Source organism: Poecilia mexicana, unplaced genomic scaffold (assembly GCF_051168715.1).
Source record: "Poecilia mexicana isolate PSO_F unplaced genomic scaffold, ASM5116871v1 scaffold_18, whole genome shotgun sequence".
NCBI lineage: Eukaryota > Metazoa > Chordata > Actinopteri > Cyprinodontiformes > Poeciliidae > Poecilia > Poecilia mexicana.
In genome coordinates, this window is record NW_028263387.1 from 22,880,967 (window position 1) to 22,891,229 (window position 10,263).

The 10,263-nt window shown below is 37.5% G+C and overlaps 2 protein-coding genes across 4 annotated transcripts; both read right to left on the reverse strand.

Moving 5' to 3' along the window:
- Positions 1–2,917: 2,917 nt before the first annotated feature.
- LOC106905415 (uncharacterized) lies at positions 2,918–7,237 on the reverse strand. Of its 3 annotated transcripts, none has more exons than XM_014970261.2 (3): positions 6,978–7,237; positions 5,575–5,656; positions 2,918–4,747 (listed from the first exon to the last, which is right to left on the reverse strand). In XM_014970261.2, exon 3 carries the CDS (start codon positions 4,743–4,745, stop codon positions 3,825–3,827), a length of 921 nt encoding a protein of 306 aa, XP_014825747.2. In that variant the 5' UTR covers positions 4,746–4,747; positions 5,575–5,656; positions 6,978–7,237; the 3' UTR covers positions 2,918–3,824. The 3 variants fall into 3 exon arrangements, with proteins under 3 accessions (XP_014825747.2, XP_014825744.2, XP_014825746.2); XM_014970258.2 differs by having other exon boundaries at positions 6,968–7,237; XM_014970260.2 differs by having other exon boundaries at positions 2,918–4,750; positions 6,968–7,237.
- Positions 7,238–9,091: 1,854 nt separating this feature from the next.
- Positions 9,092–10,263, reverse strand: LOC148154199 (uncharacterized). The gene has a single exon (XM_088016203.1). It carries the CDS (start codon positions 10,193–10,195, stop codon positions 9,347–9,349), a length of 849 nt encoding a protein of 282 aa, XP_087872329.1. The 5' UTR covers positions 10,196–10,263; the 3' UTR covers positions 9,092–9,346.

The window sequence follows — 10,263 nt, forward strand, 5'->3', positions numbered from 1 at the left end:
TGTAATGTAATTTTATCGCAGGGCATTCATGTATGTTTTTGCATTTGTGTGCATTGTGTCAAATAAGAAGTTTATTTATTATTATTATTATTATTTATAACTTTTTTATGCAAATAAATCCCATTTAGCTTGGGGAGATTAACATGAGGTGGACAAACTAAATCCAGCCAGGATTTCTAAACATGATATTCACACAAACAAAGACTGCTGGGAAAACTCTTACGGTAAGTTTGAACTTTAAAAAGTAAAACAATAGTTGTACATGAAACTCTTTACACTTTGCTAAGATACTTGAGGATAAATCTAATTAGATTAGAGGGGAACAATGATAAAATTTCAATTTTGGCACGTGTGACTTTGACTAGAACATTGTTTGTTTTTCTTTTCATTGAACTTTTAAGAAGAAGCCAGTCATTGTTTTTCTTTTAAACTAACAAAAATAAAACTTTGAGCTCCTCTGATGTTTGATTTTAATCCATGATGGAAATTAAATAGAATATTTTATGGTGATATTTTGCGATGTCTGTGATTCCTGCTTGATGATCTCAGTGTGTGCATAGAGACAGGCAGCAGAAATGGATTTACTTAGCAGCTTCCGAGACGTTTTGATTGGTTGTCATCTTGGGGAAAGTGGAATCAAACCTACAACTTTCAACATGTCCTCATTGAGCATTTACTGAAAGTTGCAATTTGACTTGTTTTGAGTCACAGTGCACCCATTTTACTCTCTCCACAGCTGCCATTTATAACATATCTCCCTTCTTTTTTTCAGATATGTTGGGAAACTCATCATCGTTCTCAAATGAGAGCATCTTTGGCTCGTCATCGTTAAACATGCGGTGCTTCTTCATCACGCCGAGCTCCTCTGTCTTCTCCGGATACTACCTGGTCCTGGTTTCAGTCGTCCTCCCCGTCTCCATCCTGATCCTCTGTCGTGGTTTCCAGCAGTGGAAACAAACCTCTCCCTCCTCCACAGCTGCGAATGTGAGTCACTCTGACCACTTCGCCTTCCACCTGGCTGTCATGGAGCTGGTCGGCGTCAGTGGGTCCATCTGCTGCTGTTGGGGAATCTATACGTCTGATGTAAACATGGTAACAACCGGTGACCATCTGTGGTGCTTCTCATGGTTTGGGGAGACGCTGTTTCAAATGCTGACCTGTTTGGAGCATTACCTGGCTGTCGGTCACCCCGTAACCTACCAGAGCTCCAGAAAAGGAAGAGGGATTAAAATCAGGAACATTGTGATTGCTGCTGTTTGGCTGCTTTGTGTTGCTGGAACGTGTTGCATGTTCAGCAGCTTCCTGATTGGAAATGTCTTGATCTGGATGGTGTTTCTAGCTGTGGGTTTTTTCTGTAACGTCTGGATTATGTTCTTTCTGGTTCGTCCTGGTCCAGGTGAAAAGCCTGGGCTCAAGAAAAAACTGGACCAGCGAAAGCGAAGAGCGTTTATCATTATTGTATCAATTCTGATGGTGCTGCTGCTGCGATGTGCCATAAATATAGCTTGGTTTGCCATATCCCTGTCTGAATCAAACCGTTACTGTTTGGTCACAGCCTGCACCATGTTTCTCACACTGCCTGGGAGTCTGATGCTTCCTCTGCTGTTTCTGCACAAGGCAGGGAAACTACAGCGTCGCAAAAATGCCAAATAAGGGCAGGATTTTCAAGATGGACGCCAGGGAAACTAAATTATGAAGAATGGTTGGACTAAATGAAAGACTTTAGTTTGTTAATATTTAACTAAAACTCTCAGAAATGTTTTATTTAGAGATTTAGTGCATAATTTTATTAATCTACAAATGACTTTGGATTCGTAACCCATTTCTCAGATTCTCTGGATTTAAGCCAAATGTTTTGTTGTAACTTTTTCTTCATCATTTTATTTTGTATTGTTTTATAAGAAGATTAATAGTCTTGATTTTTGGCACCATTTATTCTCTAGATTTGAAATATGCTTTCTATGTAAATGTAACAATTATTTGACACTTAAGTGGGAAGAAATGCTGAGTTAGTATTGTACAAGTGTTGGATATGAAGCTAGAATTATGTAGATAAATGTTGGCTAAAATGAGGTTTGACAAAAGCCTGGTCACACATTATGTAATTTTTACAGGAAAAGACTTAAACACTTCAGCCAATGCGCTAATTTATATGATGAAAAGTATATATAATTTGTTAAAATTCCTTTGAAGTCATAAATGTTTGTAGTGTTTTGTTTTGTGTGCCATGTCCGCAGCAGAATTATTATTTACATAAAAATGTCTTATTCTGCAGTTGTGTCTAAAAAGCATATCAGGTTTCTGAATTTGTGGTTTGCATGATTTATACGACATAATTATCACATTTTTATGAAATAGGGGGCTTTGGATTTGTTTTGTGTGTGAGGATGAGTTTTACTTTCTGAAAATAAAGTAAAAAACTGTGCAAGTGGCATGCTGAATGTTTCCGTTACATATTTACAAATGTAATCGGTGGATAACTGGCGCCCCCTGGCGGTGAACATGCACACTCCGTTTGCAGCAAAGACCAAATTTAGGAATCAACATTTCTAACAAACTTCAGGATTTCATCCAACTAAATTACCCTCTTCATTATTAAATCAACAGGCGGAGGCCAAACAGATCCCTGATCATCAGCTGGTTAAAAACATCATAATGGTAAAACATTCAAACACTGGAAGTTCAGACAAAATAAAAATAAATATGGACAAAGCCAGATGATAAACTCAAAACTAAAGAACATCTTGTTCACTGAAGAACCCTATAAATATTATCAGTAAAAAGAGAGCAGGACTCCTTTGAATTAAAATCCCTATATTTGATAGCAAGTATTCTTTTAAAACATCAGAAAGTTATTAGGACACATTTCAATGCTAAATTATGGTTATTAAATAAAGCAAAGAAGAAAAAAAATCAATACTTTCATCTGCTTTTAATAGAAAGTACCAGTATGCAAAAAAAATAACATTTGCCATCACACATTTCTTACAGAAATAATAAAAACTCATCTTCGCTCTGAAGTGATTGAGTAGGTCAAATGCACTAATCGTCACTTGTTTAAATGTCATTTACATTCAATATTGGCCAGAATATTTATATTTTTTCACAGGAAAGAGTGGAAAGTAAAAAAGTAAAAAAGAAAACCATGTGAAATAAAAATAACTGGTGATATTTTTACAGACAGGTCGTATTTAAAAACAAGTCTGGGGAGAAAATTTACAAGCACAATTAAAAAGACGCTCCTCCAGTAACAATAAAACATTTTCAGGTTCATTAATTTCCATGGAAATAAAGGAGAACACAGCTGCAAACAGACTCGCAATTATACAACTACACATCTTTGAAAAGCAAAAGCGGATCCTCCTACACAACCAACAAGAATGTGGCCACTTTTTTCAGGGTGTTAAGTCAACAACAAAACACTCGTCTTTTCCAGCATACAGCGGCAAAACCAGCTGAAGAAATGTTCTGCAGCTCGGCCTGGGTTGCTAGGAGACGGGCAGAACTCCGTTTGGGTTGCTCGGTAACAGGCTGGGCTTCACTGGGGTTACTAGGTGAAACACAGAGCCTCCTGAATTCTGACGTTACATTTTAGAGGATTTTAAACACCAAAGAATATTAACTTATTGCTAAAAAACAGATTATTTTTAAAGCGCTGGGGCTGTTTTTGAAGCGGCAGAGTCTCAAAATAAAGAACAAAAACAGGCAAAATGTGATTTTATGTACCCTTTAAGAAAAAAACTGAACAAGTAAAATGTCCCAATTCATAAGAATGGTAAAGTGAATAAATAATTCCCTAGATAAAAATTGAAATATCATTAACCCTAAAAGTGTAACTTCTCTATCAAACACTGCAGCTTACAACACTGTAATTCTCCTGCTCTGTGTAGAAACAGCAGCGGTAGCACCAGGCTGCTGGGTATGGTGAACCAGACACATGACACTATTATGACGCAATCATCAGCTCCTTGTCTGAGGTACAGGACAAAGTAAAGAGCTCCCCACGTTATCCTCAGCAGAAGAGCGGCCAGAATAGCAGAAATGGTGTAAAAAGCCCTCTGCTTGGACGGGTCGACCCGGTCCCGGTTTTCAGCCTGCTCCCCGGGACCGGGCCGGATCAGGACACACAGCACAGACAGGCTGCAGAAGGAAACCATCATTAGGGAAACGATCAACATGCAGCCAGGGAAAACCATATCCCTCACAGACATTAAAGCCATTCCGATGAAGCAAAGCAACCAAACGCAGCCGACGACGGCGTTCCTGATTCTGATTCCTCTTTCATTCCTAAATCCCATGTAGGCGATGGGATGAACCACAGCCAGGTAGCGCTCCACGCACGTCAGGACATGAAAGGACATCTGGCCGTACCACACAAAGAACATAACATGGACCCCGCAGAATATCAGATATAAATCATTGCTACTGATGCCAATGAAGGAGAAAACGTATCCCAACACATCGATGAGCTCCATGGTCACCAGATGGTAGGTGAAGTAGTCGGTGTGACTCATCGTCCCTGAGGAAGAGGACGGACTCTTCTTCTGCTGCTGAAGACCGAGGTTGAGAACAAAGAGGCAGAGAGGGAGGGTGAGGGATATTCGGATGACGTTGAACGTGGTGTAGATGAAGGAGCTGGGGCTGGAGCTGAGGCAGAGTGTGTAGAAAGAGCTGGAGAAGACGCTGGCGGACATGTTGGAGTTCGGAAGGCTGCTGTTGAAGAACGAAGAGGCGTTCACCGACATTTCTGCTGAACATGAATACATGACAAATGGATTAAACAAAAGGAGCACACTGCAAAAACACAAAACCTTACCAAGTATTTTTGATCTAGTTTCTAGTGCAAACGTCTTAAAATCAGACAAATAAGTAATTTTTTATCCAGATATAAAACTTGTTTTAAGTCAATAATCCCTGAATATTGATGAAAACCTACTTATAAGTGAAATAATCTGCCAGTGGAATAATAAATTTTAAGTTATAAAAAGTGAAAATGTCTAAAAAGTCAGCTTTTTTATTATTATTTCAAATGTACTAAGATATCTGCACAATAAACTATTAAAAAATATTCAGTAAGATTTTGTGTTTTTGCAGTGCACCGTAATCAGCAGCAAAATATTCTAAATGTGTAAAGATTTGAATGAGCAGATTCGTAAATAAATGTTTAAACTAGGAATTGTTATTTCTGCCAATTCTGGTTTTAAATGTCAAACTAATCCCATATCTCCAAAAATCTACACAGCTAAAACTGTAAAGGTTCAACAAAAAATGAATTCAGAGTAGCCTTTTTTTCAACAATCAACTCACATACTGAATAAGGACGAACAAAATTAAAAGTACTGAGAGGCGATAAAAGACATTTGTCAAAATGTTATAATTTGCATAAAATAATAAAAAATTGCTTGAGTGCTGCAGTATTAAACTATAAATAATGTTGATAAAATATTCATCTCTTAATGAAATGCTGATGTCATAAAAACAGTTTTAATGTTTATACATTTATTAGCTATAATAATAAATGTATAAACATATTTACTTCTGAAATGTCTCACAATAAACATGAAAATGACCCACCTTGATTCTTTGAGGTCTTTCTCCTGCTTGTCTTACAGAGTTAGAGACAGCTGCTAAATTATCCCTCATCTGGTAAATAGTTCTAAAAAACAACAGGGGACGTATTTATATGAAATGTTGAAACAAAAGTCCAAGTGGATTTTGCATGTTGCAAACAAATTAGCCTGCAGTCATTCTTTTTTGAATGAGTTATTGTAGGAAAATTACACGATTAAAATATCAGATTACACGTGAGAGCAGGACTCTCCCAAACAAACATAAACTGTCATAAAACTGAACATTTGACTTATTTATAAATTATTTCAATAAAAATACATCCCCAAAAAAACGCAAAAACACAAACAAGGACTTACTTATTGTGACAAAATACAAATACTGAGTAAAAACACCTTAGATTAATAATTGGCTAACTATTCTAAATATAATTTCGTCTGGTGTAAGCAGTTGAAGGAATTGTATTTATGTTTATGGTTGATTAACAACCTAACTTTACAGCACATATATCAGACTGCAGGTTTTGTAAATTCACACTAACATGACGCCGGCGCCGCCCCGATGTAGAACTGGAGAAAACCTCAGACAAACAAACTGTTATAATGGCAGAAGTAGTGGAACTCACATATTCAGAACGTCAGCATTTAAAGTCAGTTCTAAGCAGAGACGGAAAAGTGCTGTCTATAATCAATCTATTACGAGAAGTCAAAATCTATTAGAAATCAATTAATTAGATTTAAAAAAATACCAGGGTGTAAAATCTTATTTAAAAGTATGTATATGTATACATGCGTATGTGTGTATCTCAATACAGACAACACTGATGTCTGTACTGATGCGTTTCTTCTGACTGTAATTGATGTCCACACTCCTTACCGGTTAGTGGCGCTACATGACCCTTTTTTTTTTTTTTTTTTTTTACCAACCGCCAATAAAACTGAAAAGAAGAAGAACTCAACTCGTTTCTCAAAAGTTTTTTGGAGTCATTTTTGCCTTATCAACCAAACTGAGGTAAAAACGACAGGCAGGCAAATTTTTCAACAAGTCCTACATCAGGTTTTTAAGGTTATTTCCGGAAACAACGTAGAAACCATCGTTAGAGACCAAGTCTCTCAGCCGGAGGACGAATGGAGGAGACAAAGTCTCACTGGATGCGTGAAAGCTGGCGGGAAGCGTTTTCTACGAGGAAAAGCGGGTGAGTAATGACTTAAATAATACCGGGTTGGGAAAATCTGCCTTCAGGAAATGCTTAAAAATAAGCATTAGCATAAAAAGGTGCTTAAATGTAAATACCGCTGTATGTTTTCATGCTTCCTTAGAGTTAGCTATGGAATATACACACATAAAATCAAGTACTTTGATTTGACTATCATACAGTGTCAAAAAATGGGACGTTTACCTCAAGTTACCTTTGTACGTGTGGTAGTTGATGGAGTCGGCTGCAGACCTTCATCCATTTCTCGCATTATTTCAGACTCCGTTTGGTTTTTTGGAAATGTAATAAATTGTATTTCCCCCTCTAAATGTTCTGGGTAAGGGCCCTGGGGTTGCATGTTCCCCACTAACAACGTTTTACCATGATTTATTCTTTTCCTCGAAAATGACGGCAGCGCGTTAGCAATAATTAACCCCGGCTATGTTTACGGAAGTTCACTTTGTCTAAATAAGGGGCGTGTACTTCCGGACAAATTACGACCGACCGCTGATTGGTCCGTTGCTGAAACCCGCCTAAAATGATTGACAGGTGTTGATTTTGCACATCTAAACCAAGCAGCTGCAATATATTAAAAATGTATTAAATCATTCCCTTTTTACTCTTTAAAAGTGTGTATTTAAGAAAAGAAGCAGTTAATATAAATTACATTGGAATATTGTTTGTATTTTTTAAAATTAATAAATGGATCGTAATTGGTTTATGCAACACGTAAAATAAGTATGGATATTTCTATTGTCACCAGTGGTGCGATTACCAGCGGAGACCACTGGGTGGCAGTGTGGTCTATTCTCCACCAGGCTTTAACTCTTCATCAAGGCCAAAGAAAGTCCACTGGTCCCCATTTTAAAGCCCCATTTCAAAATCATTTATGTAGCTTGTACAGGTTTTAACTTTCTACGCATGACCTTGCTTTCACTGAATGGACTAAAACTTTATTTAAAAAATGATTTTTAAATTTGTGGCTATGTAATATTCAGTTAATTCAAACATATAAATGTGTCAAAAGCAAAAACATGAGACCTGTTAAAGTGGGTTAAAGTCTGATTTTAAAGCAGTAGGTTATTTACTACACTAACCCATAACCAGGGTGTTGCGTGTCATAATCTCCAGCCTCATTTAAACTGAAATATGATCCTATATTTGACTGGAAGCAAGCAGGTGGACGGATCATTGTGGCCAGTTTGTTTTGCATTTTGCCATTTTGATAGCTAATTTCTCTAAGCAAATTTTCATTTTGGCCTCTCTGGTTTCAGGGTAACTGGAGTACAAATCAAAACTAGAGATGAGACGTTTGTGCAAATATCTGTCTTTTCCTTTTCCAAGGTCTGATTTTCATAGAAAACTCCAGTAAATTTTATTTATTTACTTTACTCTGTTTGAAGTGACTCCAGATTCCACTTTGGGTTTTTCGGTCAGTAACACAAAAAAAAATATATCGGAGATGAGAAATCAATCCTACAATATATTCATAGCTGCTTAAAAAAAGGAAAACAATTATCGAATACTTATTTAAAAGGTTTATGTCTGCGATACATATGTATTTCTAATAGATTTAGATAAAATATGTTGGAATAAATTGTGTCTTTAGACAGTTTGTTATAAAAGCAATTTTAGGCAAATGCCCCCCAAAAAATCTTAACATTTTCCTTATTTTAAATGCTTTTCCACACTCTTCTTGGTTTCTACAAACATTTCTTTTTGCTGTTTTCATTGCTTTATATTGTCATTATTTATTTCAGAATAATATCACAGCATAAAGTATAAATTCAATGGAAAAACCTCCATTAAAAATTAAAATAAAACAAATAATAATGTCACAGAGCCATTGCAGTTGCAAAAGTTTGCTTTTTATTGATTAAAAAAAGAGTTGAGATTTACAACATTTATATCGGCTGGGTTTTTATTTCTTTCATAAAAACCACAGTTTTTATGAAAGAAGAGACAACAGGAGATTAAAAAGAAGAAAAAGAAACTTACAAACATTTTCTGCTTGTTACAGATTTACTGTGACTGAATGGCCAGGAAAGCAATGAAAGAATAAATTAAAATAAAATAAAAGATTTTCCTTAAAAAGTTACTTCAGCAATGCTGGATTTACCTTTATATTAGATCTGATTTTCCAGATTAATTGCGATCCAGAAACATTTGAATGGATTGTTAAGGTGAACATTGTAGATTGCACCAAAAAACACAAAATCTTATGAAGCACATTTGGTCCAGTTTTTTGCGTAAATATCTTAGTACACTTGAAATAAGACAAAGATAACTTAGAAGTAACTTTTCAGGAAGATAAAGCTTGTTTTAAATCAATAATTCCTAATTATTCATTAGAAAAATGATTTTTTTCCCCTTATGATATGTGGAATAGTCTGCTGGTGGAAATATTACTTTTTATCAATATTTAGCAATTATGGTTTGAAGACAAGCTCCTATATTTTTGCTGAAAAGTTAGTTTTGTCTTTATTCAAGTGTGCTAGCATATTTTTACTAGAAATCAGACAGAAATAATCAGATTTTGTGTTTTTGCAGTCTGGTCTGAAGGGGGCTTTAATAAAGGTCATTTTATTTTGTTGACCTTTGCTTTCCGTCCATGTTTTTCTTGCAACACATCAACTTCCCTGTTCTGTGCAGAAATAGCAGAGGCAGCACTAAACTGCTGGGCAAATAAAACCAGAAGCAGCTTGTCATGACTAAACAGTAATAATTTGCCTTCGACATGTAAAATATTGACCTGGTTAGACCCCAGGTGAACCTCAACACCAGCACCCCAAGAATGGCCATGATGGTATAAAACGCCCTCTTCTTCAGCTGGTCGACTTTCTCCTTGTCGCTGCTTTGGTCCCCCGGACCCGGACGGATCAGAACACACAGAACAGACAGGCTGCAGAACGAGACGATAACTATGGCTGTGATCAGGAGGCAGGAATCCATGATGGTGAACAAGTTCTCCACCAACAGCAAACCCATCCCCAAGACGCTAAGCAGCCAGCCGCAGCCGACGCTCACATTTCTGACGACAATCCCTCTGGCGCTCTTTGAGCTGAGGTAGAGGACGGGATGAACGACGGCCAGGTAGCGCTCCACACACGTCAGGACGTGGAAAAACGCCTCGCCAAGCAGGATCAAGCTGGCGGGAACCAGCCCCAACGCCAACACGTTCAGATCCTTCACGTAAATACCGCAGCAGGAGATCGCACACCCGGCGACGCCGAGCAGCTCCATGGCGACCACGTTGTACGTGAAGAAGTCAGAGTGGCTCATGGGTGCCGTCGAGGGGCTGGAGCAGGTCTTCCTCCAGTGTTGAAAACCCTGGGAGAGGATGAGGATGCAGAGAGGAAGCATGACAGAGGCGTAGCTGAGGATGAAGCCGGTGAAGACGAAGGAGCTCGGTCTCAGGACGAAGCAGTGCATGAATATCGGGAACGAGAAGTTGGCCGAAGCACTTTCACTAAAAATATGATCGATGGAGGAAGAGTCGT

Coding starts and splice junctions, on each gene's coding strand:
- LOC106905415 (XM_014970261.2), bottom strand. CDS start 4,745: ATGTCGGTGAACGCCTCTTCGTTCTTCAACAGCAGCCTTCCGAACTCC.
- LOC148154199 (XM_088016203.1), bottom strand. CDS start 10,195: ATGCACTGCTTCGTCCTGAGACCGAGCTCCTTCGTCTTCACCGGCTTC.